We start from the raw sequence: 19,530 nt of genomic DNA, 5'->3' as shown, positions 1-19,530 counted from the left end.
ACCATGGGAAAGCATGAGGGAACTACAACATGAGTAAATGCTGTAGTGTAACCATGGGAAAGCATGAGGAAACTACAACATGAGTAAATGCTGTAGTGTAACCATGGGAAAGCATGAGGGAACTACAACATGAGTAAATGCTGTAGTGTAACCATGGGAAAGCATGAGGGAACTACAACATGAGTAAATGCTGTAGTGTAACCATGGGAAAGCATGAGGGAACTACAACATGAGTAAATGCTGTAGTGTAACCATGGGAAAGCATGAGGGAACTACAACATGAGTAAATGCTGTAGTGTAACCATGGGAAAGCATGAGGGAACTACAACATGAGTAAATGCTGTAGTGTAACCATGGGAAAGCATGAGGGAACTACAACATGAGTAAATGCTGTAGTGTAACCATGGGAAAGCATGAGGGAACTACAACATGAGTAAAGCATGAGGAAACTACAACATGAGTAAATGCTGTAGTGTAACCATGGGAAAGCATGAGGAAACTACAACATGAGTAAAGCATGAGGAAACTACAACATGAGTAAATGCTGTAGTGTAACCATGGGAAAGCATGAGGGAACTATAACATGAGTAAATGCTGTAGTGTAACCATGGGAAAGCATGAGGAAACTACAACATGAGTAAATGCTGTAGTGTAACCATGGGAAAGCATGAGGGAACTACAACATGAGTAAAGCATGAGGAAACTACAACATGAGTAAATGCTGTAGTGTAACCATGGGAAAGCATGAGGGAACTACAACATGAGTAAAGCATGAGGAAACTACAACATGAGTAAATGCTGTAGTGTAACCATGGGAAAGCATGAGGGAACTATAACATGAGTAAATGCTGTAGTGTAACCATGGGAAAGCATGAGGAAACTACAACATGAGTAAATGCTGTAGTGTAACCATGGGAAATCATGAGGGAACTACAACATGAGTAAATGCTGTAGTGTAACCATGGGAAAGCATGAGGAAACTACAACATGAGTAAATGCTGTAGTGTAACCATGGGAAAGCATGAGGGAACTACAACATGAGTAAATGCTGTAGTGTAACCATGGGAAAGCATGAGGGAACTACAACATGAGTAAATGCTGTAGTGTAACCATGGGAAAGCATGAGGGAACTACAACATGAGTAAATGCTGTAGTGTAACCATGGGAAAGCATGAGGGAACTACAACATGAGTAAAGCATGAGGAAACTACAACATGAGTAAATGCTGTAGTGTAACCATGGGAAAGCATGAGGGAACTACAACATGAGTAAATGCTGTAGTGTAACCATGGGAAAGCATGAGGAAACTACAACATGAGTAAATGCTGTAGTGTAACCATGGGAAAGCATGAGGAAACTACAACATGAGTAAATGCTGTAGTGTAACCATGGGAAAGCATGAGGGAACTACAACATGAGTAAATGCTGTAGTGTAACCATGGGAAAGCATGAGGGAACTACAACATGAGTAAATGCTGTAGTGTAACCATGGGAAAGCATGAGGAAACTACAACATGAGTAAATGCTGTAGTGTAACCATGGGAAAGCATGAGGGAACTACAACATGAGTAAATGCTGTAGTGTAACCATGGGAAAGCATGAGGGAACTACAACATGAGTAAATGCTGTAGTGTAACCATGGGAAAGCATGAGGGAACTACAACATGAGTAAATGCTGTAGTGTAACCATGGGAAAGCATGAGGGAACTACAACATGAGTAAATGCTGTAGTGTAACCATGGGAAAGCATGAGGGAACTACAACATGAGTAAATGCTGTAGTGTAACCATGGGAAAGCATGAGGGAACTACAACATGAGTAAATGCTGTAGTGTAACCATGGGAAAGCATGAGGAAACTACAACATGAGTAAATGCTGTAGTGTAACCATGGGAAAGCATGAGGAAACTACAACATGAGTAAATGCTGTAGTGTAACCATGGGAAAGCATGAGGGAACTACAACATGAGTAAATGCTGTAGTGTAACCATGGGAAAGCATGAGGGAACTACAACATGAGTAAATGCTGTAGTGTAACCATGGGAAAGCATGAGGAAACTACAACATGAGTAAATGCTGTAGTGTAACCATGGGAAAGCATGAGGAAACTACAACATGAGTAAATGCTGTAGTGTAACCATGGGAAAGCATGAGGGAACTACAACATGAGTAAATGCTGTAGTGTAACCATGGGAAAGCATGAGGGAACTACAACATGAGTAAAGCATGAGGAAACTACAACATGAGTAAATGCTGTAGTGTAACCATGGGAAAGCATGAGGGAACTACAACATGAGTAAATGCTGTAGTGTAACCATGGGAAAGCATGAGGAAACTACAACATGAGTAAATGCTGTAGTGTAACCATGGGAAAGCATGAGGAAACTACAACATGAGTAAATGCTGTAGTGTAACCATGGGAAAGCATGAGGGAACTACAACATGAGTAAATGCTGTAGTGTAACCATGGGAAAGCATGAGGGAACTACAACATGAGTAAATGCTGTAGTGTAACCATGGGAAAGCATGAGGGAACTATAACATGAGTAAATGCTGTAGTGTAACCATGGGAAAGCATGAGGAAACTACAACATGAGTAAATGCTGTAGTGTAACCATGGGAAAGCATGAGGGAACTACAACATGAGTAAATGCTGTAGTGTAACCATGGGAAAGCATGAGGAAACTACAACATGAGTAAATGCTGTAGTGTAACCATGGGAAAGCATGAGGGAACTACAACATGAGTAAATGCTGTAGTGTAACCATGGGAAAGCATGAGGAAACTACAACATGAGTAAATGCTGTAGTGTAACCATGGGAAAGCATGAGGAAACTACAACATGAGTAAATGCTGTAGTGTAACCATGGGAAAGCATGAGGGAACTACAACATGAGTAAATGCTGTAGTGTAACCATGGGAAAGCATGAGGAAACTACAACATGAGTAAATGCTGTAGTGTAACCATGGGAAAGCATGGGGGAACTACAACATGAGTAAATGCTGTAGTGTAACCATGGGAAAGCATGAGGGAACTACAAGATGAGTAAATGCTGTAGTGTAACCATGGGAAAGCATGAGGAAACTACAACATGAGTAAATGCTGTAGTGTAACCATGGGAAAGCATGAGGAAACTACAACATGAGTAAATGCTGTAGTGTAACCATGGGAAAGCATGGGGGAAATTGCAACATCACTGCGTCGTTATTGGTGAGTGCAGGTGTGGAGAGGCCAGGACAGCACAGCCTGGTGCAGTGTTGGGGTGCATCTCTGATCAGGGGTCCCACGGGAATGGTCTGCATTGTGAAACCAGCCATAAGAATACTACTACTACGACTATGACTACTACTAGTAATAATAATAATAATAATAATAATAATAATAATAATAATAATAATAATAGTAATTGACTGTAGCCTTTTTTTTCGAGTTCAATTTAATCCTTAGACAGGAAAAGCAAACAGAACGCTTTCATTTCTTGACTCAGGCATTGACTGGGATCTACAGCTCGGCTCCTCTGACACTACACTGACTCACTGTCTCTCTGCCCTGTGTACCCGCATTACTAACCGCCTCTTCCTGTAATGATTTCGTGTCCCAGTGTTACAGAATATCATCATGGCCACTCTAACCTTCCAGGCTGTCTTCATAAGCCGCAGGGTGAGCAGTGTGCGTCTCCGCGCTCGAATGCTCTGGCCTGGATTTCCTGTTTGGGAATGAGGGATGCTCGGTGTTGTCCGCACTCGATTGCACGGCCTCGCTGCTGGCAGTGCTGTGATTCAGAGCTCCGTTTGTTCTGGTGTAGCGCCCTCTTTCTCTGTGTGTGTTGCGATTCCTGGCTGCACTGTGTCTATCTGTCTTTATTGCACGGAATAATCCGTCTAACAACAAGACGGCAGCAAGCGGCTCGCCCATCAGGAGGAGCGGAGCTTTTAAACAGAACAAGGTAAGTGTTTACTAAAGTCTCTGTCGCCCTCTCCCCCCCCCCCCCCTCTCCCCACACTGGCGGCGAATTAGGATTAGAAAGTATTTGGGTTTGGCGGAGGAGCCATCAAGACAGAGGCCAGCCGTGCGATGTGTTGGAAACAGCGCCTCGCTCCCTCTGTGCGTGTCTCTCTGTGTAACAATATGTAGCGCTGTTTGTTTCGCATTTACTAGGGGACACTTTCTGTCTTTGTTTTCCATTATTGTTGCGGCAGTGAAGCCAGTCGCTGTTTCGTGGTGAGTGGCACACTACAGAGTCTGCGTTGCATTCATGTTATTGTTCCAGGAGGCTGAGTGATTGCTGCTCCCCTCCTCCTGTTGTCAATCCGAGCATTGTGAGCCAGCCCAGTGTGTGTTTGCACTCTGTGTGTGTGTGTGTGTTTGCACTCTCTCTGTGTGTGTGTGTTTGCACTCTGTGTGTGTGTGTGTGTGTGTGTTTGCACTCTGTGTGTGTGTGTGTGTTTGCACTCTGTGTGTGTGTGTGTGTGTGTTTGCACTCTGTGTGTGTGTGTGTGTGTGTTTGCACTCTGTGTGTGTGTGTGTGTGTGTTTGCACTCTGTGTGTGTGTGTGTGTGTGTTTGCACTCTCTGTGTGTGTGTGTTTGCACTCTCTGTGTGTGTGTGTTTGCACTCTGTGTGTGTGTGTGTGTGTGTTTGCACTCTGTGTGTGTGTGTGTTTGCACTCTCTCTGTGTGTGTGTTTGCACTCTCTCTCTTTGTGTGTGTGTGTGTGTTTGCACTCTCTCTGTGTGTGTGTGTGTTTGCACTCTGTGTGTGTGTGTGTGTTTGCACTCTGTGTGTGTGTGTTTGCACTCTCTGTGTGTGTGTGTGTGTGTGTTTGCACTCTCTCTCTGTGTGTGTTTACACACTCTGTGTGTGTGTGTTTGCACTCTGTGTGTGTGTGTGTGTGTTTGCACTCTGTGTGTGTGTGTGTGTGTTTGCACTCTCTGTGTGTGTGTGTGTGTTTGCACTCTCTGTGTGTGTGTGTGTGTTTGCACTCTCTGTGTGTGTGTGTGTGTTTGCACTCTCTCTCTTTGTGTGTGTGTGTGTGTGTGTGTTTGCACTCTCTCTCTGTGTGTGTGTGTGTATGTTTGCACTCTCTGTGTGTGTGTATGTGTGTGTTTGCACTCTCTCTTTGTGTGTGTGTGTGTGTGTGTTTGCACTCTCTCTCTGTGTGTGTATGTGTGTGTTTGCACTCTCTCTCTTTGTGTGTGTGTGTGTGTGTTTGCACTCTGTGTGTGTGTGTGTGTGTGTTTGCACTCTCTCTCTGTGGGTGTGTGTGTGTTTGCACTCTCTCTCTTTGTGTGTGTGTGTGTGTTTGCACTCTGTGTGTGTGTGTGTGTGTGTGTGTGTGTGTGTGTGTGTGTTTGCACTCTCTCTCTGTGGGTGTGTGTGTGTTTGCACTCTCTCTCTTTGTGTGTGTGTGTGTGTTTGCACTCTGTGTGTGTGTGTGTGTGTGTGTGTGTGTGTGTGTGTGTTTGCACTCTCTCTCTGTGGGTGTGTTTCTGGTTTGGCTGGTTATTCCACCCCCGTGTTTCGCTGTCATTAATAAAGCCCCACCTGAGCCCCGCGGGTTAGAGCGCTTCTCTAGAGAAGAGAGAGGCTCGACGCTGACAGCACGCCATTACAGTCCAGATGTGGTTCATGACAGACTTCCTGAGGGGGCTGAGATTGCTGCAGTGTAAATATACAGTAGCACTGAGAGCTGCGCGATCAGCAGCCCTCCTTTGCAGTAATAGTTTTCAAAGTGTTTGCTGTGTTAGTGTTTGGGACACCCTGCCCTGTTTGCGTTGCATTGTAAGTCTAGCAGGTTGTGTTTTATTATTGCACAGATCTGTGCATGTAGAGAATTGAATTCAGGGGGAAGCTTTATTAAACGCCCCCCCTCCAGGTAATAGTGCTACCTGTGAGAGCAGTGAAGGGGTCCCGTGGCTTCTCTGTGTGCCGTTTCACTGCTGCACACGTGTTCCTGCTTAGCACAGCTCCTCACATTGCTGCTGCTCTACAGAGATTTCCCTTCAGGTTTTGGACATCAAATATATTTTCCATGTCAGAAGAATAGCAATGTTTTTAATTGTGTTGCTAATTATTATTATTTTTATTGTACATAGAAAACCATGCACATTTGAGCCTGAAGCAATAATACTATTGCTACAAACACAAATAAATACATAAATAAATAATTCAGTCCAGTGCGTGTGTTTAAGAATCGCAGCCATCCCAGATGATTTGCTTCTTAGAAGCAGCTGATTCTGAAACGCAGACCGATGTGATTTTTTTGCCCCAGAATGCATGCAGTATTTACAGTAGGCTCCTGTGCAGAGACAGCATGTGTTTTGTTTTGTGTATTTCTATGATATGCTTTTATTTTTTAAAGCGGGTACAGCATGTTACCGCTGCTGTTCCTGTTTGAACATCCTGTCCCGGGACGGCTCACTGGACGCTCCCTGCACTGCCCTCACTGCCCTCACTGATTTAGAAACACATACAGGAGTGAATACACCAGCACATTGCCATGAGATTTACAGTCTGTATTTATTTAAAAAAAATTATTTAAAAATTTAAAATAGTCTACAGATAACACCATGTAACAATTTTTTTTTTTTTTTTTTTGGTTCCTGGGTAGTAAGTGTTATTTCCTAATTGCTTATGCCTCAAAAGTATAGAAAATGGCTATTATTCCCCACAAACTTTGCTTTTGTGACCAGGACAGTGATATTTTGAAATTTACCTATTTCCAATGAGAAAACGGGCGAATTTGTGTCTTTTCGTTCACATAAAGTCAGAAAAAAACAACATATGAATCCAAATTAACATGTATTTATACTAAAGTAATACAAAAATGACTACAAAAGATTTAGAAGTGAGTAGTTTTTCGAGATTTACGATTATACTGTAAATCACTTTCACGAATCAGCCCCCAAATGTAGTCTCCCATCATGTTCTCGTTATACTGTCCTTGGTAGCGGCGTTCAAAGTCCAGTATATCCTGGTGGAAGCGCTCGCCTTGCTCCTCCGAGTACGCTCCCATGTTCTCCTTGAATTTATCAAGATGAGCATCAAGGATATGGACTTTGAGGGACATCCTACAGCCCATTGTGCCGTAGTTCTTCACCAGAGTCTCAACCAGCTCCACATAGTTTTCGGCCTTGTGATTGCCCAGGAAGCCCCGAACCACTGCGACAAAGCTGTTCCAAGCCGCTTTCTCCTTACTAGTGAGCTTCTTGGGGAATTCATTGCACTCCAGGATCTTCTTTATCTGTGGTCCGACGAAGACACCGGCTTTGACCTTTGCCTCAGACAGCTTAGGGAAGAAGTCTTGAAGGTACTTGAAGGCTGCCGACTCCTTATCTAGAGCTCTGACAAATTGTTTCATAAGGCCCAATTTGATGTGCAGTGGTGGCATCAGCACCTTCTGGGGGTCCCAGCCGTACTCATCATACAGCAAGGTCTTGATGCTGTTGTAATCCTCTTTGAGGTGCACCGAGTGAGCCAAGGGAAGAGACAAAGTTTGTGGGGAATAATAGCCATTTTCTATACTTTTGAGCCATAAGCAATTAGGAAATAACACTTACTACCCAGGAACAAAAATTGTGTTACATAGTGTAATCTCATGCAAGCAATTCACTTGAAACACGTCTCATTTTGGAGTGATTCTGAGGGTCTCAACATGATGTTTCGAATGTCAGGAGTCCTATGAATGCGTCTGTACAGATAGCCAGGGAAGCCATGTGGACTTCATGCAAAGTAAGTACCACTGCTTTAGTATTTCTGTGCTGCTGGGGGCCTTAAAATTGAAAAATTGTCCAATTCCTGAGTGATTTTTAAGTGCATACCCTTCTAAAGTAGAAGAGCTATCCCTTTGGAATTGCTTCGTGTGCTCAGAATTGAAGTGACGTTCTGTATGCAGCTCTGCTATTGTCTGCCTACTTTACTGTCTGAGTTAATGACACACAGAAAGGCTTCAGGATGAAAGTAGTGAAAATGGCCCCGTCTTTGAAGGCTTGAAACCCCTTGTGGGACACAAGTTACAAACTGACCTTCGGTGGGTTTCTAGATGAGGATTTGAAAGACTTGTGGTGAAATAACTGACTTGATAACCTTCACAGTTTAATAAATGTACAAACATGAACACCACACATTTATGTTGTTGAGTGTTATATTGTACAATATTAGCAAAGAGTTTAAACCAAGAGAAACCATGAAACGTGTGTAAATAAATCAGTCCATAACCCTAAAGCATGCAGTGGGTCTAATCTTGATATGCAAGTGGATTATCACGGAGCTACAGAGGGACTTCTCACTTCATCTTTGTTGCCATCTTTGAAAATGGATTCTTGCAAAGCTCTGAAACCAGCATTCATGGCTTATAGATGAGCGTTTCAAGGACTTGTGTGAAATAACTGACCGTTTTTTTTAAACATCCCCAGAAGAACACGCTTGACCACGCAGTGTTATAAATTGCACACACGATTCTTTCTAATCCACTCATACCTTCGTGTCCATGGTGGTGGTTCTTTTCTTTTGCAGCTTTACTAGATTGCTGCATTTAAATGTCCGGTTCAAGATTAAGAAAGCTGTGTCACTTATTTGCTAATTTACACAAAACGTAAAGAATAGTGTAAATTTAACAGATTACTCTGTGCCTTGCCAGAGGCTCTCAGGAAGCCATTTCTGGGTTTCTTTGTAACCAATAGAAGATCAGCTTGTTCCACAGCTAGCCAATCAGAAGTGATGCAAGTGGGACGTAACAGCAACAGTCCCAGTACAGAACAGAGACGTGTCCGGCGAGGGCCCTGAGACACTGTCACACTGTCCCACTGCAGCGCTGAGCTCTTGAGACACTGTCCCACTGCAGCTCTGAGACACTGTCCCACTGCAGCTCTGAGTTCCTGAGACACTGTCCCACTGCAGCTCTGAGCTCTTGAGACACTGTCCCACTGCAGCTCTGAGTTCCTGAGACACTGTCCCACTGCAGCTCTGAGACACTGTCCCACTGCAGCTCTGAGACACTGTCCCACTGCAGCTCTGAGACACTGTCCCACTGCAGCTCTGAGACACTGTCCCACTGCAGCTCAGAGTTCCTGTCCCACTGCAGCTCAGAGTTCCTGTCCCACTGCAGCTCAGAGTTCCTGTCCCACTGCAGCTCAGAGTTCCTGTCCCATTGCAGCCCTGAGACACTGTCACACTGTCCCACTGCAGCGCTGAGCTCTTGAGACACTGTCCCACTGCAGCTCTGAGACACTGTCCCACTGCAGCTCTGAGTTCCTGAGACACTGTCCCACTGCAGCTCTGAGCTCTTGAGACACTGTCCCACTGCAGCTCTGAGTTCCTGAGACACTGTCCCACTGCAGCTCTGAGACACTGTCCCACTGCAGCTCTGAGACACTGTCCCACTGCAGCTCTGAGACACTGTCCCACTGCAGCTCTGAGACACTGTCCCACTGCAGCTCAGAGTTCCTGTCCCACTGCAGCTCAGAGTTCCTGTCCCACTGCAGCTCAGAGTTCCTGTCCCACTGCAGCCCTGAGACACTGTCCCACTGCAGCTCAGAGTTCCTGAGACACTGTCCCACTGCAGCTCAGAGTTCCTGAGACACTGTCCCACTGCAGCTCAGAGTTCCTGTCCCACTGCAGCTCTGTCCCTGCTGCTTTCACACTCCTCCGGGAGGGAGTCACAGAATCGGAGAATGCTGAACATTATTCCTAAGTGGTTGCTTCCTGTGTCCCGAGTTCCAGGAGGTCACATTCCGATAACTGTGCTATGGAGGGAGAGGGAGAGGGAGAGGGAGAGGGAGAGGGAGAGGGGAAGGGAAGAGGCTCTCAATAATCCACTTCTGAACCGTAACATCGCATCCAGTAATATTAAAAGAAACTTCTGAAACTCATGATAAATATTTAGATCACAAGCCTTTCTAGAATGCCTTCTACTCTAAACGTTTGTCAAAGAGTTTGATTTAGTCTCTTCTATTATTGGTACAAACTCTACCCCAGAGTGTTTGTGTGTAGCTATGGATGGTTCATTTCATATCCACAGTGAGTGCTGAACCCTGAGTGCACCAGGCTTTCAAAGTGAAGATAAGCCTCCCTTTGCAGAGCAAAGTTAAGCCTTCCCAGGTTTTACTGTCTTCCTAATTCGTCTCCCCTGAGCTCGTTACCTTCACACTGCAGCTGATTGAAGTTCCAGTGAACGTGCATGCTGCTCCGCGGCCCCTGGGCTTCATGTCATCAACGCACAAGAGAGCTGACTGATCAGCACAGTGACTATGCATCAAGCTCTAACGTGACAAACCTCCTCACAGTGTGTGTGTGTGTCCTGTCAGATCTCCTTACAGTGTGTGTGTGTGTGTTGTCCCTGATGGAAGAGGATCTCTAGTCCTTGATTTGGTGGCTCCTCCTGGCCTGCCCTGGTTTGATAAATAATAATAATATCTATTTTTATATAGCGCCTTTCATAGTGGACCACCATCACAAAGCGCTTTACAGAGGTAGGCTGTGGACTGGTGATACTGTATCAGTAATGATGAACCCAGAGAGAGCCGGCCCAATGGAAACCCTTGCCTGAGATTCCAGGGAGGGAGAGGGCTGAGCTCTGTGTAAGAATGAAAGTGTGGGGGGGTGGGAAAGGAGACCTGGAAAGCAGGCATTGTGACTGTGTGCACGCGGCCTGGCTAGGGAGGGGACTGGCTGGCATTGTGACTGTGTGCACGCGGCCTGGCGAGGGAGGGGACTGGCTGGCATTGTGACTGTGTGCACGCGGCCTGGCGAGGGAGTGGACTGGCTGGCATTGTGACTGTGTGCACGCGGCCTGGCGAGGGAGGGGACTGGCTGGCATTGTGACTGTGTGCACGCGGCCTGGCGAGGGAGGGGACTGGCTGGCATTGTGACTGTGTGCACGCGGCCTGGCGAGGGAGGGGACTGGCTGGCATTGTGACTGTGTGCACGTGGCCTGGTGAGTCGGTGGACTGGCTGTGGTGTGAGTTGAGGTGAGTCGGTGGACTGCAGCAGGTTTGGAGCGCTGCATTGTGTAGCTGGGTTGTAGCAGGCCCTCCCTGCGCTCTCTGCAGTGCGTGAGCCACGACCCCGGGTTCAAGACCTCAGAGGGAGCGTTCAAGGGCCAACTCTGAAAATGAAAGAGCTTGTCAGTTAGAGAGCTGCTGGGGTAATGATGGGAATATGAAGTCCCATAGGAACTGCTTGATTGATTGTGCCTGAGCCAGGTGCAGTGTGGTGGAAAACTGTGTGTGTGTGTGTCTGTAGTTCTCTGTGTGGGTCTGTCAGTGTGTCTGTAGTTCTCTCTGTCTGGTGTGTGTGCCCCTCTCCCCCTATTTTCATCCTATCTGTCTGTCTCTTCTACTTCCCTTCTGTCTCTCTCTGTGTTATTGTGTGTTTGAGAGGTGCCACTCCTGACCCCCCCCCCTCTCTCTCTCTCTAGGTGCTGGAGGGAGGAGGAGGAGTGCGGAGGCCCCTGGCTCGCTCGCTTGCCCGCCCGTGTGTAGTCTTGTAGTCTGCGGGCCCCAGGAGATGCTCTGTGGGCCCCTCATTCTGGAGCTGCCTGCCTGACACCATGGGCTGCACCTCAGCCAAGCACGTGTCCTCCGTGCCAAGTGAGGAGGAGGAGGAGGGGGGGGGCAAGGCCAAGGCCTACCAGAACGGGGACGCCTTCGGAGGTGAGCTCTTCTATTTCCTGCTCGTCTCCTCTCTGAATCCTGGAGCTCTCGGGGGCTTTTAGAGCAGCAGACTGTGTTTGTTTATTTCATGTTTCAGAGACAGAAGTTCAAGTGCAGCTAAAATGAAATGACGGTTCACATGGAAATGTCACGCATGTTTAGACTGAGCACTGGAAAACACACCGGCACAGGGCTGGCAATGAGACTCCTGCTGCATAGCAATGTCACCCATTCCAGGCTTTATCACAAGCTTGATTAGCCCCAGTGTTTATGCAACAAGCTCAGATGTGTCTTATTAAACTCACAGAAAAAACACAATTGGATCAAAGTGCTATTCAATGGGAGTCTAATTTCCACTCCTGCTGGCATACCAGTGACCTCCATTCACCTGCATCCTTTAATAATAACAGTCAGTTGTGATGGAGTGAGAAACGCTTTAGTGTCACCTGACTGTAGTGATCAGCCAGGGTGGAGCAGCCCAGCAAAATACCAGAGACTTCCAGACTCCCATTCCGGACGCGGGTCACTGCACACTGCCTCTCACTGAACCCAGCCTGAGAGAGCCCTGCGCGGGTGTGGAGTGGAACTGAACCCAGCCTGAGAGAGCCCTGCGCGGGTGCGGAGCGGAACTGAACCCAGCCTGAGAGAGCCTTGCGCGGGTGTGGAGCGGAACTGAACCCAGCCTGAGAGAGCCCTGCGCGGGTGTGGAGCGGAACTGAACCCAGCCTGAGAGAGCCCTGCATGGGTGTGGAGTGGAACTGAACCCAGCCTGAGAGAGCCCTGCGCGGGTGTGGAGCGGAACTGAACCCAGCCTGAGAGAGCCCTGCATGGGTGTGGAGCGGAACTGAACCCAGCCTGAGAGAGCCCTGCGCGGGTGTGGAGCGGAACTGAACCCAGCCTGAGAGAGCCCTGCATGGGTGTGGAGCGGAACTGAACCCAGCCTGAGAGAGCCCTGCATGGGTGTGGAGCGGAACTGAACCCAGCCTGAGAGAGCCCTGCGCGGGTGTGGAGCGGAACTGAACCCAGCCTGAGAGAGCCCTGCATGGGTGTGGAGCGGAACTGAACCCAGCCTGAGAGAGCCCTGCATGGGTGTGGAGTGGAACTGAACCCAGCCTGAGAGAGCCCTGCGCGGGTGTGGAGTGGAACTGAACCCAGCCTGAGAGAGCCCTGCATGGGTGTGGAGTGGAACTGAACCCAGCCTGAGAGAGCCCTGCGCGGGTGTGGAGCGGAACTGAACCCAGCCTGAGAGAGCCCTGCATGGGTGTGGAGTGGAACTGAACCCAGCCTGAGAGAGCCCTGCGCGGGTGTGGAGTGGAACTGAACCCAGCCTGAGAGAGCCCTGCGTGGGTGTGGAGTGGAACTGAACCCAGCCTGAGAGAGCCCTGCGCGGGTGTGGAGTGGAACTGAAAGCAGGGTAACCACAGCACCACAGCGCTGTCTAGGGCAACGTGAAAAAACTCAGCTCCTTACTGAATGAATCGACACCGCTTGTATGTTTTTCTTTTTTTCTTTTGATTTGGCTGCTAGTGGTTTCTGCTGTGGGTTCCTTGTGCAGGGTAACAGTGGCTAGTGGTTTCTGCTGTGCTCGGTGTGTGAGTTCAGTGGAGTGGAGTGGAGCAGCATGTCCTCTCCTGGTCGTGAAGCTGTGCTTGGTGTGTGAGTTCAGTGGAGTGGAGTGGAGCAGCATGTCCCCTCCTGATCGTGGAGCTGTGCTCGGTGTGTGAGTTCAGTGGAGTGGAGTGGAATGGAGTAGAGTGGAGCAGCATGTCCCCTCCTGATCGTGAAGCTGTGCTTGGTGTGTGAGTTCAGTGGAGTGGAGTGGAGCAGCATGTCCCATCCTGATCGTGAAGCTGTGCTCGGTGTATGAGTTCAGTGGAGTGGAGTGGAGCAGCATGTCCCCTCCTGATCGTGGAGCTGTGCTTGGTGTGTGAGTTCAGTGGAGTGGAGTGGAGCAGCATGTCCTCTCCTGATCGTGAAGCTGTGCTCGGTGTGTGAGTTCAGTGGAGTAGAGTGGAGCAGCATGTCCCCTCCTGATCGTGGAGCTGTGCTCGGTGTATGAGTTCAGTGGAGTGGAGTGGAGCAGCATGTCCCCTCCTGATCGTGGAGCTGTGCTCGGTGTATGAGTTCAGTGGAGTGGAGTGGAGCAGCATGTCCTCTCCTGATTGTGAAGCTGTGCTCGGTGTATGAGTTCAGTGGAGTGGAGTGGAGCAGCATGTCCTCTCCTGATCGTGAAGCTGTGCTTGGTGTATGAGTTCAGTGGAGTGGAGTGGAGCAGCATGTCCCCTCCTGATTGTGAAGCTGTGCTCGGTGTATGAGTTCAGTGGAGTGGAGTGGAATGGAGTAGAGTGGAGCAGCATGTCCCCTCCTGATCGTGAAGCTGTGCTCGGTGTGTGAGTTCAGTGGAGTGGAGTGGAGCAGCATGTCCCCTCCTGATCGTGAAGCTGTGCTCGGTGTGTGAGTTCAGTGGAGTGGAGTGGAGCAGCATGTCCCCTCCTGATCGTGGAGCTGTGCTCGGTGTATGAGTTCAGTGGAGTGGAGTGGAGCAGCATGTCCTCTCCTGATCGTGAAGCTGTGCTCGGTGTGTGAGTTCAGTGGAGTGGAGTGGAGCAGCATGTCCCCTCCTGATCGTGAAGCTGTGCTCGGTGTATGAGTTCAGTGGAGTGGAGTGGAGCAGCATGTCCCCTCCTGATTGTGAAGCTGTGCTCGGTGTGTGAGTTCAGTGGAGTGGAGTGGAATGGAGTAGAGTGGAGCAGCATGTCCCCTCCTGATCGTGAAGCTGTGCTTGGTGTATGAGTTCAGTGGAGTGGAGTGGAGCAGCATGTCCCATCCTGATCGTGAAGCTGTGCTTGGTGTATGAGTTCAGTGGAGTGGAGTGGAGCAGCATGTCCCCTCCTGATCGTGGAGCTGTGCTCGGTGTATGAGTTCAGTGGAGTGGAGTGGAGCAGCATGTCCTCTCCTGATTGTGAAGCTGTGCTCGGTGTATGAGTTCAGTGGAGTGGAGTGGAGCAGCATGTCCTCTCCTGATCGTGAAGCTGTGCTTGGTGTATGAGTTCAGTGGAGTGGAGTGGAGCAGCATGTCCCCTCCTGATTGTGAAGCTGTGCTCGGTGTATGAGTTCAGTGGAGTGGAGTGGAGCAGCATGTCCCCTCCTGATCGTGGAGCTGTGCTCGGTGTATGAGTTCAGTGGAGTGGAGTGGAGCAGCATGTCCTCTCCTGATCGTGAAGCTGTGCTCGGTGTGTGAGTTCAGTGGAGTGGAGTGGAGCAGCATGTCCCCTCCTGATTGTGAAGCTGTGCTCGGTGTGTGAGTTCAGTGGAGTGGAGTGGAATGGAGTAGAGTGGAGCAGCATGTCCCCTCCTGATCGTGAAGCTGTGCTTGGTGTATGAGTTCAGTGGAGTGGAGTGGAGCAGCATGTCCCATCCTGATCGTGAAGCTGTGCTTGGTGTATGAGTTCAGTGGAGTGGAGTGGAGCAGCATGTCCCCTCCTGATCGTGAAGCTGTGCTCGGTGTGTGAGTTCAGTGGAGTGGAGTGGAGCAGCATGTCCCCTCCTGATCGTGGAGCTGTGCTTGGTGTGTGAGTTCAGTGGAGTGGAGTGGAGCAGCATGTCCTCTCCTGATCGTGGAGCTGTGCTCGGTGTATGAGTTCAGTGGAGTGGAGTGGAGCAGCATGTCCTCTCCTGATCGTGGAGCTGTGCTCGGTGTGTGAGTTCAGTGGAGTGGAGTGGAGCAGCATGTCCCCTCCTGATCGTGAAGCTGTGCTCGGTGTATGAGTTCAGTGGAGTGGAGTGGAGCAGCATGTCCCCTCCTGATTGTGAAGCTGTGCTCGCAGTGAGATAGGGAGGCAGTGAGATAGGAAGGAAGGCACTGCTGTGTGTCTCCGCTGGGCTATTTTGGGTAAACAGTTTAATGGGTAAATAGATTTCAGGAAGTTCGACAGCCAAATTGCAGCTCCCTGCCGTCCCGTCTGCATCTCCCCGAGTGAAGAAAGGTCCAATTAAAACCCTGTGACGTGCATCCCTGAGCAGAGCTGTGGGTGTGCTAATGGGGGATTACTGTGAGAGAAGAGCAGCGTGACCCGCAAGGTCCTCTCCCTCTCTCTCTCCTCCTCTCCTCCCCTCTCTCCTCTCACTCCAGCTCCGTTCCCACAGAGTGCTGGCGTTGCTTCACAGAGTCAGATGGCAGCACTGTGAATAGCACACTGTCCTGCACTGCCAGGCTGCCCTGTGAATAGCACACTGTCCTGCACTGCCAGGCTGCCCTGTGAATAGCACACTGTCCTGCACTGCCAGGCTGCCCTGTGAATAGCACACTGTCCTGCACTGCCAGGCTGCCCTGTGAATAGCACACTGTCCTGCACTGCCAGGCTGCCCTGTGAATAGCACACTGTCCTGCACTGCCAGGCACTGCCAGGCTGCCCTGTGAATAGCGCACTGTCCTGCACTGCCAGGCTGCCCTGTGAATAGCGCACTGTCCTGCACTGCCAGGCTGGCACTGGTTGTTTGTTTGTTCAATTCCAGAAATATAAAGTGGATTTTATTTTTTGATTCTGCAGTGAAAACTTTCTTGGACTATTGTTTGCAGGAGGGGGCGGGGGGGGGGGGTGCTTTGCAACATTGCAACACTTCTTCTGATGCATTTATATATCTATCTATATCTAGATATAAGAAAAGCTTTGTTTTAATAACGTGCTGCTATGTGAGAATGAAATCAATGTAAAGAACTGTCTGTTCCCCTGAGTGTGACTCTGTCCACTGCTCTGCTCTCCCCCAGACCAGTACAAGCTGAAGGCTGTGGAGGAGGTGAAATACATGAGGAGCGGAGATGAAGATGGAGTGACAGCACGCAACCAGGAGAACCTGGTGAGAGGGGAGAGGGGAGAGGAACACAGAGAGACAGCACACAACCAGGAGAACCTGGGGAGAGGGGAGAGGGGAGAGGAACACAGAGTGACAGCACACAACCAGGAGAACCTGGTGAGAGGGGAGAGGGGAGAGGAACACAGAGTGACAGCACACAACCAGGAGAACCTGGTGAGAGGGGAGAGGGGAGAGGAGAGGAACACAGAGTGACAGCACACAACCAGGAGAACCTGGTGAGAGAGGGAGGAGAGCAGGAATGGGAGCCGCGTTGCGCCCACACAGGAGAGAGAGGGAGGAGAGCCGCGCCAACACAGGAGAGAGAGAGGAGAGCAGGAATGGGAGCCGCGCCACGCCAACACAGGAGATAGAGGGAGCAGAGCAGGAATGGGAGCTGCTCCTGATTCACTGTGCGCTCTGGGTACTGAGGGAGTGGGAGGGGGGGAGTGATAGAGAGAGGCAGCCTGCCTGAGCAGGTTTCAAATCGCTAGCCTGTGGGATCTCTCTCTCTCTCTCTCTGCCCTCTTCCCTGCCCTCTTCCCTGGAGCTGCAGTGTGGATAGCCTTGTTGGTCTTGTTATTCATACAGCTCCTCTGTTTCAGGAAAAAAGTGCTTCTTCGAACCGGAACAAATCCCAGAAGGATGGATCTGGAGCGAATTCACAGAGAGCCAAGTGAGTATACCCCCCCCCCCCCCCCGATTTCATTTTATTCAGTCTTGAACAAAGAAGACTACGCGGTGATCTGATTCAAGCATTCAAAATCCTAAAAGGTATTGACAATGTCGACCCAGGGGACTTCTTTGACCTGAAAAAAGAAACAAGGACTCACAAATGGAGATTAGATAAAGGGGCATTCAGAACAGAAAATAGGAGGCACTTTTTTACACAGAGAATTGTGAGGGTCTGGAACCAACTCCCCAGTAATGTTGTTGAAGCTGACACCCTGGGATCCTTCAAGAAGCTGCTTGATGAGATTCTGGGATCAATAAGCTACTAACTACCAAACGAGCAAGATGGGCCGAATGGACTCCTCTCATTTGTAAACTTTCTTATGTTCTTCTTATGTTCTTATTCATACTATCGTGTGTGTGACTCTATGCAGCACAGTGTGTGTGTGTGACTCTGTGCAGCGCAGTGTGTGTGTGTGACTCTGTGCAGCGCAGTGTGTGTGTGTGACTCTGTGCAGCGCAGTGTGTGTGTGTGACTCTGTGCAGCGCAGTGTGTGTGTGTGACTCTGTGCAGCGCAGTGTGTGTGTGAGACTCTGTGCAGCGCAGTGTGTGTGTGAGACTCTGTGCAGCGCAGTGTGTGTGTGAGACTGCAGCGCAGTGTGTGTGTGTGACTCTGTGCAGCGCAGTGTGTGTGTGAGACTCTGTGCAGCGCAGTGTGTGTGTGAGACTTTGCAGCGCAGTGTGTGTGTGTGACTCTGTGCAGCGCAGTGTGTGTGTGTGACTCTGCAGTGCAGTGTGTGTGTGAGACTCTGTGCAGCGCAGTGTGTGTGTGAGACTGTGCAGCGCAGTGTTCTCTGTGTCTCATGCTCTAACCCTGTGCTCCTGTCTGCACTCAGACTTGCTGTCTGTCTGTAGTGGCTTTGCTTTGATCACCCAGCTGCCTGGACCATCACTGCGTTACTGTAACAGTCTCTCTCTCTCTCTCTCTGTCTCTCATAGTCCTCACAGTATCCACACATCTGAGAGCCAACAAGAATTCTTCCGAATGCTGGATGAAAAAATCGAGAAGGTAAGAGCTGGCAAATTGTCTCGACCTCTCCAGATTTGTGTGTGATTGAAATTGGGGTGAGCTCAGATTGTCTCACACTCTGTCTCCCTCTCTGTCTCTTCCAGGGTCCAGACTACAGCTCTGAGGAGGAGAAGGACATCACATAGTGCTCTGGAGGGGACTGCGTGGGACGCTGCTGGATAGAGACTGGCAAACAGGACCCCTTTTTAATCCCAGCAAGGGGGGGGTGGAGTCGGACAGCTGGGCCCTGCACCCCCCACCTCGCTCTGGCTCTTTCCCAGCCGCTCCGTTTTTAATCTGCTCTGTGGGTGGTCCCGGCCCGGACCCCCGCCTCCAGGAAGGAACTCTTTGCTTCTGTCGCAAAAAAAACAACCTCCCAGCCCACAGGTCACAGGTCACAGGTCACGCTTCCACCCTGGGGAGGTCACTCAGGGCGTGTCCCATATGTCACCTTGGAAACGCAGATACTCGGCTTCACCCCTTCCGGCTCGCTGCTGGAACTCTGCTCCACACGGACTGGGATTTTCTTTTCTATTCAAATAAATACTCTGCTGTTTTTAACTGAATTCCTTCTGTAAACACATCAGAGAAAGCTTGTCTGTGTCTGTCTGTCTGTCTGTCTGTCTGTCTGTCTGTCTGTCTGTCTGTCTGCTGGGCAGGTATGCTCACTCTTAGTTCAGTGACAGAGAAAGCTTGTCTGTGAGAGAGGAGGACTGACCGTCTGCCTGTCTCTGCCTGCCTGTCTGTTTGTCTCTGCCTGCCTGTCTGTTTGTCTGTGTGTGTCTGCCTGTCTGTCTGCTGGGCAGGACTGCTCACTGTTAGTTCAGTGACACAGAAAGGTGTCTGTGTGCTTGTGTGCCTTTCCTGTCAGCAGCATGTAACCGTTTAACCCGAAGGGGTCTAGAGTATCTTCTCTTCCCTCGTCTCCAGTCCACTTCCCTTTCCCACGACAATCTTGCATACCTTTGGTTCGGTCTTTACTTTGTAAGAAAATTATCTGAGAGACCCACACAGCGGGGTGCTGCAGTTCAGCTGCGCTCTGCCTGCAAGTGCAGTTCAAGTTCGTGCAGGTCAGCTGTGTTTATTGATAGGGGAGGGCAGGTATTCAGAGAGGGACAGCGTGCTTTCTCTGCTTTTACTTTGTGCTCCTTATCAGACAGTCAATCGTGAATATGCATTGTTGACTTGACGTCATGATCCTGCAGTGATGCAGAGAGAGGGAACGTCATGATCGTGCAGTGATGCAGAGAGAGGGAACGTCATGATCCTGCAGTGATGCAGAGAGAGG

At 49.4% G+C, this 19,530-nt stretch overlaps 1 protein-coding gene across 2 annotated transcripts; it reads left to right on the top strand.

Moving 5' to 3' along the window:
• Nucleotides 1–3,664: 3,664 nt before the first annotated feature.
• On the top strand, nucleotides 3,665–18,803 carry LOC117413769 (uncharacterized protein C1orf21 homolog). 2 transcript variants are annotated; one of them, XM_034023101.3, is made up of 6 exons: nucleotides 3,665–3,946; nucleotides 11,415–11,649; nucleotides 16,418–16,506; nucleotides 17,106–17,176; nucleotides 18,182–18,242; nucleotides 18,347–18,803. In XM_034023101.3, the coding sequence occupies exons 2-6, from the start codon at nucleotides 11,547–11,549 to the stop codon at nucleotides 18,386–18,388; spliced, it is 366 nt and encodes a 121-aa protein (XP_033878992.1). In that variant the 5' UTR covers nucleotides 3,665–3,946; nucleotides 11,415–11,546; the 3' UTR covers nucleotides 18,389–18,803. The 2 variants fall into 2 exon arrangements, with proteins under 2 accessions (XP_033878992.1, XP_033878975.1); XM_034023084.3 differs by having other exon boundaries at nucleotides 3,670–3,946; nucleotides 18,173–18,242.
• Nucleotides 18,804–19,530: the final 727 nt, after the last annotated feature.

This window comes from Acipenser ruthenus, chromosome 10 (genome assembly GCF_902713425.1).
Source record: "Acipenser ruthenus chromosome 10, fAciRut3.2 maternal haplotype, whole genome shotgun sequence".
Taxonomy (NCBI): Eukaryota; Metazoa; Chordata; class Actinopteri; order Acipenseriformes; family Acipenseridae; genus Acipenser; species Acipenser ruthenus.
The sequence above is the reverse complement of the archived record's forward strand: the minus strand, read 5'-3'. Positions and strand labels throughout refer to the sequence as shown.

Excerpts from the sequence above, each read along its gene's own strand:
- LOC117413769 (XM_034023084.3), top strand. The coding sequence starts at position 11,547 with ATGGGCTGCACCTCAGCCAAGCACGTGTCCTCCGTGCCAAGTGAGGAG. Across the intron at positions 11,650-16,417 it reads GAACGGGGACGCCTTCGGAG|ACCAGTACAAGCTGAAGGCT; the intron begins GTGAGCTCTTCT and ends GCTCTCCCCCAG. Across the intron at positions 18,243-18,346 it reads TGGATGAAAAAATCGAGAAG|GGTCCAGACTACAGCTCTGA; the intron begins GTAAGAGCTGGC and ends TGTCTCTTCCAG.